This window comes from Gymnoscopelus braueri (assembly GCF_963280865.1).
Source record: "Gymnoscopelus braueri genome assembly, chromosome: 23".
NCBI lineage: Eukaryota > Metazoa > Chordata > Actinopteri > Myctophiformes > Myctophidae > Gymnoscopelus > Gymnoscopelus braueri.
Window position 1 is genome coordinate 27,550,126 of NC_137625.1, and position 17,500 is coordinate 27,567,625.

The 17,500-nt window shown below is 40.5% G+C and overlaps 2 protein-coding genes and 1 long non-coding RNA gene across 8 annotated transcripts in view; 2 read left to right on the forward strand and 1 right to left on the reverse strand.

The window, feature by feature from the left end:
• Positions 1–17,500, forward strand: part of LOC308079380 (ras-related protein Rap-1b) — a 323,403-nt gene that overhangs the window by 98,927 nt on the left and 206,976 nt on the right. The gene's annotated exons all lie outside the window — the stretch shown is intronic.
• The window catches only part of LOC308079382, a 292,916-nt gene that overhangs the window by 68,440 nt on the left and 206,976 nt on the right, over positions 1–17,500 (forward strand). Inside the window, exon 1 of one of the 2 annotated variants that reach the window (XR_013932603.1) lies at positions 10,194–10,215. The exons of the other annotated variant lie outside the window; for it this stretch is intronic. This is a non-coding gene — a long non-coding RNA (uncharacterized lncRNA). Of the gene's footprint in view, positions 1–10,193; positions 10,216–17,500 lie in introns of those variants that run through there. 2 annotated transcript variants of the gene reach the window in all.
• shank3b (SH3 and multiple ankyrin repeat domains 3b) overlaps positions 1–17,500 on the reverse strand; it is a 52,228-nt gene that overhangs the window by 32,236 nt on the left and 2,492 nt on the right. For all 5 annotated transcript variants that reach the window (XM_080420825.1, XM_080420823.1, XM_080420824.1 and 2 more), the window contains exons 2-5: positions 7,804–7,966; positions 6,019–6,222; positions 4,932–5,003; positions 422–530 (exon numbers count right to left, since the gene is read on the reverse strand). In XM_080420825.1, the coding sequence (XP_080276951.1) occupies positions 422–530; positions 4,932–5,003; positions 6,019–6,222; positions 7,804–7,966 (548 nt within the window). The remainder of the gene's footprint in view (positions 1–421; positions 531–4,931; positions 5,004–6,018; positions 6,223–7,803; positions 7,967–17,500) is intronic.

Sequence of the window (17,500 nt, forward strand, 5' to 3'; positions counted from 1 at the left end):
TGATGACTAAAACTAAGACTAAATATATTGACAATTTTGTCAACAAATAAAAACTAGACTAAAATGTTAGGGAGGGACGAGAGGAGAAGAGATCCAGTAGAACTAAAAGACAAGTCATTTTATGTTCGGTCGCGCTCAGGTGCGCACTCTGAAAATAGCAGATCTACAAGCAGCTATTTTCAGCATGCAACCAAGTGTAAAATCAGCCATTACGACACCATCAAGGCACCGCCAAAAAACATTTCGGTCGACTAAATCAACAGTAGATCGACTATAACTAGACAAAAACATTTCAGATGACTAAAATATGACTAAAACTAAATGGATTTTCTTTCAAAACACTATGACTAAAACTAAATCAAAATTTGCTGTCAAAATCAACACTGGTGCGTGTGTGCGTGTGCACAGTGTCACACTGTACCTCCAGTCTCGCAGTCATGGAAGTTTGGGTCGAGTCCTTTCTCCAGCCACCTGGAAACTTTATCGATATTCTTCTGATGGACATATTCCATAAAACGCTTCAGATTGGCCTGAAAAAAAATATGAGACACAAATCCCAAATTAGCAATATATTTATTTAGTTTCAACATTTATTTCCATTTATTGGTCATAATGTCAACTACACTGACATATACTATATCTACAGATGTTGTACTCTCACTTCTGTCCTCCAATTATTGTTATTTACCTTTATTTATACAGGTAAAATCCCATTGAGATACAATATCTCTTTGACAAGGGAGCCCTGTCCAGGGTAGCAGCAGCAGTATAAAAAGTTACAATTTACAAAACATATACAAACATTTTACATGAAAACACAGAACATTAAGAATAATAAAAACCTGTGCAACGTGATTGTCTTGAATGCGCCCCACCGGAAAGCGAGACTTCCGGTGGGGAGCCGGACCCGGGATGGCGGTGGACCCGGGATGGAGTTATGACATTTTTCTACTGTACTCTACTCGTCCTAGGATATCATAACATCATATAAAAGGTAAGAAAAATTCTCCTTTAAACAAATGTCACCAATAGAAAGCATACAATAAAAAGTTTTTAAGTTTTAAGTTAATGTCATCATGTGTCTCGCTAGCCAATCACATTACGTCCTGCAAAGATAAGTATTCAGACCCTTTGCTATGACACTTGTATATTTGTATATTTGCACCGCTCGGTGCTCAAAAACAACAGTGGTCATCACAGTGATGGAAGCTCACTTTAAAAAAATAAAATAAGAATTCAAGTGAGTGGTGCTATTTATGAGTTATTAATTTCATCATGCATCTCGCTAGCCAATCACAGTACGTCACAGCCAATCAGCCAATCACAGTACAGCGAAAGACAAATTTTCGCGATGGAAAGAAAAACTTGCGCCACGGATGGGTCCCAAACCCACTTATAGGAGCGGCTACACCGCTCAAAAACAGCTAGGGAAGCAGGAGTCCGCAATCAAACAATCAGACAATAAACTTTTAAAAGACCTGAGCATGATCAGTTCCTTAAGTGCTTCCAGGCTGTAGGGGCAGTGAGTAAGAGGCTGTTATTTGAATGTAAAGTGTAATTACTGGTTTTGCGTGAGATATACCCACAAACGTCGGAGGGATGCAAACCAAGGATGGATTTCTAAATGAATATAGAGCGAGCCAGTCTGCGTGAGGCCAATGAAGACCTCCCAACTCTGACATGTGCAGAAGAATTATACATGATACTACAGTATGTTGTTATTATGGCTGCTTATATCTAACCTTTATATTTTACCACCACTTACAGTACTTATAGTACAAATACATTATGATATGACATGATAATTGGTAGCTTGTAAGAGCCTAGGGGCCCTATTTTGCTCTTGTCTTAAAGGGATATTTCACTTTTTTTTGTAAGTGAAATATCCCTTTAAGTACCAGGTCGTATGACTTGACTTAAGACCTGGAGGAGTGGCCAATGCTGTGTGGCTATTTGTGCCTGTGAATGATCCAGGCACCACCGAAGATGAGTACACCCAGAAATCACGTGAGCACAACAACAAAAAAAAGATCGCCTCCTTTCATGTTAAAGGATTCACAAAAGTAAAAATGTCTTGGATTTCTGTTGTTTTCTAAGTGTTTTAAAAAAAACAAGCCACATTCAAACGGCCATAGCTCTGGAATGGAGGATCGCGACAGGCCAATTTCCCCCCCTATACTACGACACCCCTGTGCGTGTAATGAGACGATCTCCTTGAGGACGGAGGTCACAGAGAATATTCCAAGATTTTTACAGAAAAATCGCTGTTTTCGCTGGCAAGGGGACCGGAGATGGATGAATGAATTCCTGGCAGTCAAAGAGACACGCAAAATAGGGCCCCTATATGTCTCCACTAGGCCTGATAGATATTGTTTTGGTTACAGCCTGTCTTGTTATGGTTCAGCTTGTCCCCCCCTCATTGCCTCATCAATTACTGATTGATCCAGAATTCCACAACACATGTAAGGTGCAATGGTGATGAGTGAGAAACTTGCAGCATGTGACAAACCTCAGAGCACTGTGTGGTACACAATTTCTAACCAGCGAAAATTGGAAATACTGCAGAAAAGTAAAGGTAAAAGTACAGTACTTAAGTAAATGTACTTACTTTACACCACTGCTAGGTTGTTAACATAAACATTAAACAAGAATGGACCCGGTACAGAACCCCGGCCGACACACTATGCTGGAACAAATGCCATAAAATTTAACATTGCGCCCTTCCAGACATGGCTCAGACAACTCAATATTCTGTGTCAAAGGCATTTGAAAGATCGATAAAGAGCATCACAGGCCTTTTAATCCATTAAAACCGGGAACACATCTGTGTAACCACTTTAACAGTTATTTTATACTTTGGCTATTAAAAAATAGCAAAGATTTGAGTTACAAATGTTCGCTTTCAAAATATATTCAAAGATTTGCACACAGATTTCTCAAAAAAAAATCAGATCTACAAGCTCATAGCGCGGCACAGTAGATCTGCTATTTTTGAATAGCCCAAAGTATAAAATAATGGTTAAAGTGGTTAAAATCGAAATGCGTTCCCGGCCTTAATGGGTTAATCGTGTGATTCAATTCTATCATTTACCGAGTGACTTTCCAGGAAGCAGTTATGGTACTGTCTGACAGGAGGTTATTTTCAATCAGGAACTCCTTCAGTTGAACGCTTTCAAGAACCTTTGACAAAACACTCAAATTATTTTGAATCGGTGTAAGGACAGAAAAGCGACAAAGAGAGTTTGATTTATCATCTCCATCAAGAACACACTGCTGTGCTGTCAAAATGTCAGTGATTTTCTGTTTTTTAACCCATTAAGACCGGGAAAGCATCTGTCATTATAGATTTCTTTGGCTATTCAAAAATAGCAGATATACAAGCTAAAAAGCTAGATAAAAAGCTAGATATACAAGCTAAAAGCTTAAAATTGGAAATACTCCAGTTAAGTAAAAAATACCTCAAAATTGTACTTAAGTACAGTACTTAAAGGGATATTTCACTTTCACATAAAATAAACATTAAAAAAAAATATTTAAAAAAAATGAAAGAAGTTATGGCAAAATAAAGGCCCCCTCACACATTAGTAGGACACTCTAATGCGTGAGGGGGCCATGAATTTTCCATTACTTTTTTCATTTATTTTTAATATATTTTTTAAATGTTTCCCCCCGCCGAAAGTGAAGTATCCCTTTAAGTAAATGTACTTAGTTACTTTAATGCCACGCTACTACTATTTTTAACTCAAATCTTTGCTTCTGGGGGATTCTACAAATGTCTTCTAAATCTAAATCTAAATTAAAGTTAAAAAAAAAACGTATGTTGCTATATCAGTGGTTCTCAAACTTTTTCATGTCAAGGACCCCAAAAATGTTATGTATTTGGCCGCGGACCCCCATCTCAAAATATTTTGTAATAGGGACCCCCAGAACCAAAGATTTGAGTCAAAAATGTTCCCTTTAAATATATATATATTCAAATATTTGCACAAATATTTACGATTTAAAAAAGAAAATAGCAGATCTACAAGCTCATAGCGCGGCACTCTGCTATGAGCTTGTATATCTGCTATTTTTGAATAGCCAAAGAAATCTCAAAATGACAGAGATGCGTTCCCGGATTGAATGGATTAAACTCAGTCAGCTATCGTACAGAAAGAGTGGCATTTTGAACTCTGCACCAAACATCATTATCCACTTGACGTGAGTCGGCTTTGTGGAAGGTCTGCTCTTTTTTTCCCTCTACTCAACACAACATTTCTTTGTGTTGAAGAAGACTTCTCGCAGGTAAAACACAAAAAATGTCTCCTGTTTTTGCTAGTTTTTAATTTGACCATGTATACAGCACCTTGGTCGTTGTAAAGGTGCTTTGTAATAAATAAAGTTTGAGTTGAGTTCTGCGTGTGTGCGCGCGTGCGTGATATTTTATTTCGCGATACTGTATCGATACTCCAGGGCGTCATATCGCGATTTTTTTTAAGACCTTTTTTTTGGAAAACCCCCCCTTTTTTTCTATTTTTTTGCTTTTTCAGATACAGGCTTTATGAAAAAACATTCAAAGAACCTATCACAGATCTGCAGCTACTCAATATGTAGTGTATATATATACAATATGTAGTATATCGCAATATGTATCGTATCGCAATATATCGTGATATCGCAATATATCGCAATATATCGCAATATATCGCAATAATATCGCAATACGTATTGTATCGTATCGCAATATATCGTATCGTGACCCAAGTATCGTGATGCGTATCGCAATATAATCGTATCGTGACCCAAGTATCGTGATACGTATCGTATCGTGAGATTGTTGCCAATACCCATCCCTAGCGTGCGTGCGTGCGTGCGTGCGTGCGTGCGTGCGTGCGTGCGTGCGTGCGTGCGTGCGTGCGTGCGTGCGTGCGTGTGCGCATGTGCCTGTGTACCTTGGTGTGAAGTTTGGCTAGCTGCTTGTCGTCCACATAGCTCTGGGTGTAAACTCTCCGCTTGTAACGAAACTAAGAGACAAAAGAACAGTAGTCAGATTAGAGATAAACAAAGACTGTTAGTCCAAACTTCTGAGAGTTCACATTCGAAGGATGAGGGCTGGTGCTTCTCAGACAGGGACCAAAGCAGCATAAAAAAGGAAAGCGTTGGAGCACACGGGTAATCTCTAAATCTTTTAGCAGGTATAGAATATTACTGACATTTCGCCAGCACAGAGTGACTCTAAAGAACACACTGTACTGTCAAAATGTCAGTCATTTTCTGTGCCCCTATTCCGAGCATTCTGCAGTCTGAAAGCATTAGATTGATTTAAATGGGGACGGCTTTTCAGTTAGGAAGGGGCCAAACACTGTTTTCTAGTTGTTAGAATTAATTTTATAGCAGTATAAATATGTAAAAATACGGTATAATCAGAGGTAGTTTAGCAGCAGTGGTGGAAAAAGTACTCAAATGTTTTACTTAAGTAAAAGTATCAGTACCGCAATGTAAAAATACTCTGTTAGGGCACGGTCACACCGCACTTTTATTTTACCTATGGGGCGGAATCTGACAATGCTTTGTCAATGCAAATGCGTGGATTAACCCACATGCGCATTTTTTCCATGAATCCATGCAGTTACATTGACAAAGCATGAAGAGAGTAATGTATGTTTTGTAATAATAATCTAAATCTACAAAGTAACTAGTAACTAAAGTTTTCAAATAATTGTAGTGGAGTAAAAGTACAATATTTGCCTCTGAGATGTAGTAGAGTATTAAGTAAAAGTACTGAAAATTGGAAATACTCCAGTAAAGTAAAAATACCTAAAAATTGTAGGTACAGTACTTGAGTAAATGCACTTAGTTACTTTACACCACTGTTTAGCAGTATGTAGTAGCATTTATAGCAGTATAAATAACTCTAGGAAAAGTACAGGTGTGTAATCAGGGTTGTGCTTAGCAGCATAATGTACCTTTGGATATATAATGTACGGTATAATCGGGTTAGTTGAATAGTATTTAGTAGTATTTTAGCAGTAGAAATACCTCCAGATAAGGTATGGGTGTAATCGGGGGGAGGGGATACTCTTTGAGAAGGCGTTCCTCGTCCAGGAACTTGCCGGCTCTGCCGTTGAACGCCGGCTGGAACAAGCCGTAGTTTAGGACGTCCGACAGAGCCTGGGTCAACGTCACCAGCACCTTCTGCTTACTGGACCACACTGGAAGCTCTGGGTCCAGACGAAGACACTTCTGATGATGGAGAGAGAGAGAGAGAGAGAGAGAGAGAGAGAGAAGAGAGAGAGAGAGAGAGAGAGAGAGAGAGAGAGAGAGAGAGAGAGAGAGAGAGATGGCAATGACAACAAGCAGTAGTGTAAAGTAACTAAGTACATTCCAAGTACTGTACTTCAGTAAAATTGAGGTATTTTTTACTTGAGTATTTCCAATTTTCAATACTTTTACTTCTACTCCACTACATCTCAAAGGCAAATATTGTACTTTTACTCCACTACAATTATTTGAAAAGTTTAGTTACTTTGTAGATTTTGATTATCATTATCATTATCATTACAAAACATACTAGCCCTGTATATACATTTCGGCCATTTGAAAATAGCAAATCTACAAACTCATGCGACGCATTGTGAGCTTGTAGATCTGCTATTTTCAAAAGATTTTTATACATTTCATACATTTGAAAAGTTGTAAAATGGGACATTCTGCATAATGAGTGCTTTCTACTTTTGGTACTTTAAGTACTGTACATTTTGATACCAATACTTTTGTACTTTTACTCAAGTACATTTTGAATTCCGGACTTTTACTTACCTTTAACAGAGTATTTCTACGTTGCCGTATTGATACTTTCACTTAAGTAAAGCATTTGAGTACTTTTTCCACCAATGACAACAAGTAACACTGAGATACTACGACTACCATTTGGTCAAGGCCACATGCTTTGTTCACTGCCAGATCCCTCAATGGCATAATAACACACTTCATCAGGTCTAACAACCACACCACATACTGCAATGTAGAAATACTCTGTTACAAGTGAAAGTCCGGAATTCAAAATGTACTTGAGCAAAGGTACAAAAGTATTGGTATCAAAATATACTTAAAGTACAAAAGTACTCATTGTGCATAATGTCCCATTTCACAAAATTGTGCATTGTGAGCTTGTATATCTGCTATTTTCAAATGGTTGAAACAAATATAGTGCTGAAGTGGTTAGTGTGTTTTGCGATAATAATCAAAGTAAAAAAAGTAACTAGTAACTAAAGTTTTCAAATAATTGTAGTGGAGGAAAAGTACAATATTTGCCTCTGAGGTGTAACCGAATGGAGCCGAGTGCAGCCGAGCAAAAACGAACGGCGGCCATTAAAATTTTGTCCGCTCTATTTTCTAACTTCAAAACACTCTCAAACTTATTTTTTGTGGCACGAAATTTACAGTTGCTCTGTGGTGGTGGTGGTGGAACAAACTGCTGATTGGCTGAAGGGGTTGTCAGTCAACGGTACTAATCCCGCCCAGCTCCCGCCAACAGCCAAAAAGCCAAACAGGCCCTCATGCCAGACTCACTACTGAAATCAAATGGAAATGCGATTTCCGGAGGGGGGGGGGGGGGGGGGTTACCAGGCTATAGATTTGGTTCTCAAAGATCAAATCAAAACTGGGGGGTCCTTGAGATAGAAAATGTTGAGAATCACCAAGCTAATTTATATGTGATACGAGGTTACGCTGGCCTGTGTGTGTGCGTGTGTGTGTGTGTGTGTGTGCGTGCGTGTGTGAGTGCGTGCGTGCATGCGTGCGTGCGTGAGTGCGTGTGTGTACCGTCTGTTGCAGGTCAGGGATTCCGATGCGGACCACGGTGGTGTTGCCGTTGGCGTCCTCGCCCTCGTCAGTCGCTGAACCTGTCTGGTTGCCGTTAGAAACAACGGCCTGTTGCCGTGGGCGATCATGCTTGGTGTCAGCAGCTGGACTCAGAGGCATGGGGCTGAAAGACACACACACACACACACACACACACACACACACACACACACACACACACACACACACACACACACACACACACACACACACACACACACACACACACACACACACACACACACACACACACACACACACAGTTACATCATATATATATCATATAGCGGAAGTAGCAGATCTACAAGGTTGTAGAATGCAAGAACAGTGGCTTTACAGGAAGAGGCTGTACTATCTACTATCATAAAGCTCTCCATGCCCTAGCCCCAGGGTACCTCTCGGACCTCCTCGACAATTACATCCCAGAGCGGGACCTGAGGTCTTCCGACTCGGGGCTCCTCACCACCCCTCGTAGCAACAGGCGGACCCTTGGCGATAGAGCTTTCAGCGTGGCAGCCACTGCCCTCTGGAACTCTCTCCCAATGGAGATTCGCCAGATGCCGACATTGGACTCCTTCAAGTCCGCACTGAAGAGACATTTATTTACCCAGGCTTTTGGCAATTAATTTGTTATTTTGTGTACTGTAAAGCGTCCTTGGGTTTCTGAAAGGCGCTATATAAATCCAAGTTATTATTATTATTATTATTATTATCACAATGCGTTGCATCACGACGCATTGTGAGCTTGTAGATCGGCTATTTTCCCCCAAAAAAATTGGAAAACTTGTGAAATGGGACATTCTGCATAATGAGTACTTTTATTTTGGTAATTTAAGTTCATGCAGGACGTGGGAGTCCTGCACGCCTCCAGCTGGAATCGGCTGTCAGTCAGCTGATTGTAAACAATCAGCCTAGCTTTCTATTCTCCATTCACAGCTCTGCTGGTCATTAGGTCACACTTTCCTATACTCCAATCAGAGCTCACGTTCCTATAAAAAACGGCTTTGCATTCACTAGATCTATAGCTGATTCTCTTGCTGCTTCACATCCACTGCTGCTTAGCTGCCTCCTCCACCCCAGCCTCCACCTATTGATCAGAGTCTGGCATATAGGCTCAAATACTTTGATGGATTTTATGTCTTCTGATTCAAGCTAATAATGTCAATGTATTGCTTATAGGCCCGCTGTTGTATTCCTATGGGGGTTTTGCTTAGCGTTCCGTGATTTTGCTCAGCCGGAGAGCCATGAACACCAAGTTTAACTGTATTCCATTTTGCAATAAATAGTTAGATCTACTTTTGATGTGAGTGCACCTGACTGAACTCCACCATTTAGAGACCAAATAAGCTTTTAAAAAACTGAGGTTTTGTCTGGAACAGTTAGGCATGGCCAAGGGCATGAATTCTAGAAATGTGCAAATAATCCAATTCCAATAGTGCTTTATTTGTATAAATGAGCAGGCCAGTGAGTGCAAACACTCCAAGGTCAAACAGCTTGAGCAGAATAATTAACAGAAGTTAAGGTTGAAGGAGAATTCCGGACTAGCCTTTTTCTTACCTTTATCTGATTATGTATCTTGATCTGGTTATTATATCCTAGAACGAGTGGTACAGTAAAACATTTTTCATGACTCTATCCCGAGTCCACCGTCTTTTTGTAGACGTTCATATTGACAGAAAACTCCCCACAGTGTTTGTGTTTTCACCCGTGATTTCATCCAAGTCCGCTTTTTTTGGCGGCCCATAAAAACACTGTGGCGAGGTTTCTGTCATTATGAACGTCTAGATATCAACCCTTTTTTTCTTTTTTTTCGAGCTATAAAAATACACGATTTAGCGCCATCCGCTCACGTTTTTAGCTGTGGTGGACTCGGGATGGAGTTATGAAAATGCTCTACTGTACCACTCGTTCTAGGTTATAATAACATCAGAAAAAGGTACAAAAAAGGCTAGTCCGGAATTCTCCTTTAACAATAACAGTTAGATTCCCTGCCCCCCTTCACCAAAAGGACCACAATGGAAACAAGCCTACGGGCTTTCTTGTGTATTTATCCTTTTGAATTCAACTGACCAAATGGTTGTCGTAGTATCTCTCGCGTTACTTGTTGTCATTGTTGTGCATCTCTCTCTCTCTCTCTCTCTCTCTCTCTCTCTCTCTCTCTCTCTCTCTCTCTCTCTCTCTCTCTCTCTCTCTCTCTCTCTCTCTCTCTCTCTCTCTCTCTCTCTCTCTCTCTCTCTCTCTCTCTCTCTCTCTACCAAACCGGTCGAGGCAGATGGCCGCCCACCTAGAGCCAGGTTCTGTTTGAGTTTTTTTTTTTCATTAACCCATTAAGACCTGAGGCCGATTCTACAAAATGTCTTCTAAATCCTAACAGTTCCCCCCCCACAGCACACCAGTTTTTCCAATAGCCTCCAATCGCCTCCATTTGGCACAAATTATCACTCATGGGTCTGGCCTTTGAACATCAGGCTACTTTCCCCCCCTTTCAATTTTCAAACAATTTGTACACTTTGCACACAACAGTCCATTATTGACCCAGATTATGGCATCTATAAAGGGGCTGCCCTGCTGATAGCACAGGGTCAGCTCATAATTCCGACCTCTCCAATTATTCTGACAGCCCAATAGTCCGACGTTAGGTGTGAGGTTAGGGATGGGGTTAGTTATAATGGGGTGGGGGGTGGGGGGGGGGCAACGGGACGTTGGAGCACAACCATGTGTCATCTACAGGCAGCTATATAAAGAGCACCAGTGGTGGAAAAAGCACTCAAATGTTTTACTTAAGTAAAAGTATCAATACTGCAATGTAAAAATACTTGTTACAAGTAAAAGTTCGGAATTCAAAATGTACTTGAGTAAAAGTATAAAAGTATCGGTATCAAAATGTACTTAGAGTATCAAAAGTAAAAGTATTCATTATGCAGAATGTCAATGTCATTACAAGTTTTCAAATGTATACAAATCTACAAGCTCACAACGCGTCGAGATGTTTTGTAATAATAATAAAATCAAACAGATTTTCACGATTTTTCAAAAATAGCAGATCTACAAGCTCATAGCACTATGAGCTTGCATATCTGCTATTTTTTAATAGCCCAAAGAAATCGAAAAATTACACAGATGCGCTCCCGGTCTTAATGGGTGTTTAAAACATCCCAGCGCGATCAGCAGGAGGACTGAGCTGCCAGCCTGGGAACCTTTACACCCAGACCCAGGTAGCAGGAGAGTGAAGATTCTGTCACGCTGGCTTTCTCAATCACCATCAACAACAAAGGTCAAAGGCAAGAGAATGAATGAGTCTATCTATCTACCTGCCTCATGTTCAGCTGCCTTATCCAGGGGAAAGAGAACCAGCAGTGTGAACGTTTTTATTGTGGGAGGTAGGAAAGGTCCAAAAGTATTACAAATCGTCACCTTCTTAAATTAATGGCCAAAGTAGTTTTTCAGAAATTGTTTTAAACTGATCCAAAACAAAACAATATGATATTTCTTAATAATTTCACCCAAAATGAAAACAAATTATGACTATTAACATAAAAACAACACTGTTTGTCAGTTATGTAACATAAGAGATTTAAATAGGTTTAAATAGGATTAAACCTGACTTAGGCCAAATGATTTACTGATTTACACCAGATTTAGGCATTTTTTTTGCAAAAAAAACATGTGACTTAGGCCAAAGAAATGGCCTATTTTGGCGCAAGTCACACTAAGGAGCTAGGCCATTATACTAAAAGGGGAGGGAACAGCATGATCCTTTTTCAATTAGGAGATAGGCGATTTTACCAGAGGTGGCCAGTGTCATGAGGAGCTGACTTAGGCAAAAATATCATTTTCCCCAAAACATGACTTAGGCAATTAGCTTAAGAAGGTGACAAAATAATTCTCTTATACTAGTACGGTGGTGTCACGCAGCAAAAATAACCTACTAGCTGCAAGCTCACAATGCATTGTGATGTGTTGTGAGATTGTGTAGATCTTATATATTTTTTAAACGCTCGCCTATAATCACCAAAATAGGAACGCCAGGTTGTTCGATTAAAATCAGATCCTAGATCGGTGACATTACAATCAACCAATAAGCAGTTCAGGGATCAGATCCTTAGATCAGTTGATCCCGTAAGATCATGGAAAAGGAGAAACCAGAATAGAACCAAGAGATAAGAGGAGGAAGAGCAGCAGGAAAAGGAGAGGAGGAGGAAAGGAGGAGACAAGGAGTAGCAGGAGGAGAGAAAAGGAGGAATAGAATAAGGAGTAAAAGAGTAGACAGCGGAATTGACAGAACCGGCTCTCCTTTCCAAATTGGCCTCCTGGATATTACATCATATCCTGTTTTTCACTCTGAACAAAGCACACGCTTGGCACACACACACACACACACACACACACACACACACACACACACACACACACACACACACACACACACACACACACACACACACACACACACACACACACACACACACACACACACACACACACACACACACACACGCACACACACACCTTGTCCTGATAGCATGCACTCCCTAGAGTGAGTCAAGGTCTATTTGCCGTGTCAGTTTCCATAGCAGCATGTTGCAAATAGGAGGGTCAGGGGTCAAACTTTGACCAATTAAACCCTGCCGTCCCTATACTGGTTATTTCATTATAGGCACACAAAACCTGTTTGCTTTTCAACATTTTCTACGTTTTATTATTAACCCCACATTCACTGCTATTGACGTAGATCTACATCATTTCAAATCCAACCGTTGACCGCCATTGACATTGACATATCGCCCAGTCCTACTGAAAGAGAGAGATGAAGAGAGAGAGATGGAGGGATGAGAGAGATGGAGAGATGGAGAGATACGATGAAATAGAGAGATGGAGTGATGAGAGAGAGATGGAGAGATGAGAGAGAGATATGAGAGAGAGATGAGAGAGATGGAGAGATGAGAGGGAGATGGAGATATGAGAGAGAGAGATATGAGAGAGATGGAGAGATGAGAGAGAGATGGAGAGATGAGAGAGAGATGAGAGAGAGCGATATGAGAGAGATGGAGAGATGAGAGAGAGAGATGGAGAGATGAGAGAGAGATGAGAGAGAGCGATATGAGAGAGATGGAGAGATGAGAGAGATGGAGAGATGAGAGAGAGAGCGATATGAGAGAGATGGAGAGATGAGAGGGAGATGGAGATATGAGAGAGAGATGAGAGAGAGAGCGATATGAGAGAGATGGAGAGATGAGAGAGCGATGGAGATATGAGAGAGATGAGAGAGAGAGCGATATGAGAGAGATGGAGAGATTAGAGAGAGATGGAGAGATGAGAGAGAGATGAGAGAGAGAGCGATATGAGAGAGATGGAGAGATGAGAGAGAGATGGAGAGATGATAGAGAGATGAGAGAGAGATGAGAGAGAGATGGAGAGATGAGAGAGAGATGAGAGAGAGAGCGATATGAGAGAGATGAGAGAGAGATGGAGAGATGAGAGAGAGATGAGAGAGAGATGGAGAGATGAGATGAAAGAGAGAGATGGAGTGATGAGAGGGAGATGAGAGAGATGAGAGAGAGATATGAGAGAGATGGAGAGATGAGAGAGAGATGGAGAGATGAGAGGGAGATGGAGATATGAGAGAGAGATGAGAGAGAGATGAGAGAGAGATGAGAGAGAGATGAGAGAGAGATGAGAGAGAGAGAAATACATAATGATGGTGATGGAGGGAGCGACAATGATACTAGAGAGGGAGACAGAGGGATATGGAGTTGTGAGTGGTTGTCATAGAAACTGCAATATAGCAGGGATTCCTGAGACAGCCTCTCAGTGTGTGTGTGTGTGTTGTGTATGTGTGTGTGTGTGTGTGTGTGTGTGTGTGTGTGTGTGTGTGTGTGTGTGTGTGTGTGTGTGTGTGTGTGTGTGTGTGTGTGTGTGTTTGTGTGCGTGTGCGTGTGTTGTGTATGTGTGTGTGCGTGCGTGCATATGTGTGTGTGTGTGTGTGTGTGTGCGTGCGTGCGTGCATATGTGTGTGTGCGTGCGTGCGTGCGTGCGTGTGTGTTAAAAAAGCTCCCTGTTCTACATATGCGCTGTTGCCATGGTAACCCAGCAGAACCGTTTCCAGTGGTCCCATTAAAAGCTATACCTGCTAACCTGCATCTGTCTATCCTATGTAACTTTACCTTCATCCCTCTGTGCATCTGTCTATCCTATGTAACTTTACCTTCATCCCTCTGTGCATCTGTCTATCCTATGTAACTTTACCCTCATCCCTCTGTGCATCTGTCTATCCTATGTAACTTTACCTTCATCCCTCTGTGCATCTGTCTATCCTATGTAACTTTACCTTCATCCCTCTGTGCATCTGTCTATCCTATGTAACTTTACCTTCATCCCTCTGTGCATCTGTCTATCCTATGTAACTTTACCTTCATCCCTCTGTGCATCTGGCTATCCTATGTAACTTTACCCTCATCCCTCTGTGCATCTGTCTATCCTATGTAACTTTACCCTCATCCCTAGAGTCTGTGCATCTGTCTATCCTATGTAACTTTACCTTCATCCCTCTGTGCATCTGACTATCCTATGTAACTTTACCTTCATCCCTCTGTGCATCTGGCTATCCTATGTAACTTTACCCTCATCCCTCTGTGCATCTGTCTATCCTATGTAACTTTACCTTCATCCCTCTGTGCATCTGACTATCCTATGTAACTTTACCTTCACCCCTCTGTGCATCTGGCTATCCTATGTAACTTTACCTTCATCCCTCTGTGCATCTGTCTATCCTATGTAACTTTACCTTCATCCCTCTGTGCATCTGGCTATCCTATGTAACTTTACCTTCATCCCTCTGTGCATCTGTCTATCCTACTGTATGTAACTTTACCTTCATCCCTCTGTGCATCTGTCTATCCTATGTAACTTTACCTTCATCCCTCTGTGCATCTGTCTATCCTATGTAACTTTACCTTCATCCCTCTGTGCATCTGTCTATCCTATGTAACTTTACCTTCATCCCTCTGTGCATCTGGCTATCCTATGTAACTTTACCTTCATCCCTCTGTGCATCTGTCTATCCTATGTAACTTTACCCTCATCCCTCTGTGCATCTGACTATCCTATGTAACTTTACCTTCATCCCTCTGTGCATCTGTCTATCCTATGTAACTTTACCCTCATCCCTCTGTGCATCTGGCTATACACTGATGTGTTACAGTGATGGAAAAAGTACTCACATTTTCTACTTAAGTAAAAGTATCAATACAGCAATGTAGATATACTCTGTTACTAGTAAAAGTCCGGAATTCAAAATGTACTTGAGTAAAAGTACAAAAGTATTGGCATCAAAATGTACTTAAAATACCAAAAGTAAGAGTACTCATTATGCAGAATGTCCCATTACAAGTTTTCAAATGTATACAAATCTTTTGAAAATAGCAGATCTACAAGCTCACAATGCGTCGCATCGCGACGCATTGTGAGCTTGTAGATCTGCTATTTTCAAATGCCCGAAATGTATACAGGACTGAAGTGGTTAATGTATGTTTTGTAATAATAAAGCCAAAATCTAGAAATTAACTGGTAACTAAAGTTTTCAACAGAACAGATTCCCCTGACTTTAACCACACCAAATGGCCTTGATCGGATTAAGGGTCAAGGGTTTTTCCCACGAGAAAGATTCAAAAATAGGGTTTCAGAAAGTGTTCAAAGCTTGACATTTTCCAAAACATGTGGCCCAAAGTGGCAGGGCTTTGTTGACATCTGGAACGTTTTGCATGGGATTTACTGTTGAGTATATTCGAGTTAATCTGGCATTTGGGAAATGCCATCGGCGAAATACGTTGAGCTGTATTAGTCCGTATCTGATATTGTCGCTGTCGGGAGGAAACCTTGTAATGTCCAAAAGCGTTCCTTTTCATTAAAGGAGTAGTTCACCCAAAAAACGACTTATTTTCTATCAATTACACACCCCATGAAGCATTGAATTCGTGGAGACTTTCTTTGTTTTTGACGCATTCCTAAGCCGGCGGAAAGATGCTAATGTATCTGGTAGGAGACTCAAAGGAGTCTCTTTGAGTCTCCTACCGAAAATACACCCGGTCATCAAATTATTGGCTTAGGAATGTGTCAAAAACAAAAAAAACTCCATGAGTTTCATAGGGTGTGTAATTGATAGAAAATAAGTAATTTTTTGGGGTGAACTATTCCTCTAAATAAAAATAATAACCGGTGTTCCAATGGATCCAATGTAGCTATAATTTAGTCACAAGTTCTTGTTAATACTTTTCATTGGTTCAATCATCGTATATCATCATCATCCTATATATATATTATCCTATAATTCTATTATCCTACAAGCACCGGCGTTGCCATATCCGTGAAACAAGCGGAATGCCCTACAATTATATGAAGATAGGTTGAAAATGGGTGAAGTCGTCCTTTAACCACTTTCCCTTTAACTTAAAATAATTTAAAAAAATAGCCGATCTACAAGCTCACAGGTAACTACTACTGTTGCACAAAGAAGTAGGGCATTCATATATGAAAAAACATAAAATGTTGAAATGATGGAGACAGCAATGATATAGTATAGACTAGTAAGGCTACAGAGAGATGGAGTGTGGATGCTTATATGATCCATATCTTTATCTGGCATTTCATCCTCTTCACAGGCTCCCTTTGTATTATCCCAAGCAGTGGTGGAAGAAGTACTCAAGATATTTTATTTAAGTAAAAGTAGCAATAAATATACTCTGTTACAAGTAAAAGGCCTGTTTTCAAAATGTTACTTGAGTAAAAGTACGAACGTATTGGCATCAAAATATCCTTAAAGTACCAAAAGTGAAAGTACTAAAATGTCTGAAAATAGCAGATCTACAAGCTCACAACGCGTCGCCATTCGACGCGTTGTGATCTTGTAGATCGGCTATTTTCAAATAGCCTATGTAAAAAATATGGCTAAAGTGGTTAATGTATGTTTTAGGATATAATAATAATATAATAAAAGTACAATATTTGCCTCTAAGATGTAGTGGAGTAGAAGTAGAAGTAAAAGTATTGCAAATTGGAAATATTCCAGTGAAGTCAAAAGTAACAAAAAAAATGTACTTGTACTACATACTTTCCACCACCGCTATTAGGACCACACTGAGGGTCTACCAAAACTCGCTGCATTTTTATTAGCTAAGGGGCTTGGCCACTTAAACCCTATATACTTTGCTGTATATCAAATAGCAAAAGCAGCAAAGCTACAAGCTGTGAGCTTGTAGGTCTGCTTTTTTTCTCTGAATGTTGACCTATTTTTCACATGCCAAGAATAGGGATTTTACTCTATAGGGTTAATGTAGTTAATCTGCTGGATTGCAGTGTATATTAAGTCCTTTTCAGGCGGGTTGAGGTCTAAGATGTTTTGTCGCTTTCCTAAGCCAATCATTTGATGACCAGCGGACCGGTAGGCAGCGGTTCCGGTAGGAGACAAATTTTTGGGGCACATTTTTGGGCTGAATTATCCCTTTAAGCCCTGTATTACACTTCATTGACAAATACTGGCGTCACGTGCAAACAGTGAAAATAGCCGATCTACAAGCTCATCCTATATTAGAATTGGCTTAAGGGGGGACCGGCTGGTGGGCCGGCGGACCACGGCCACTTCACTCTGACTCAGACATAACCA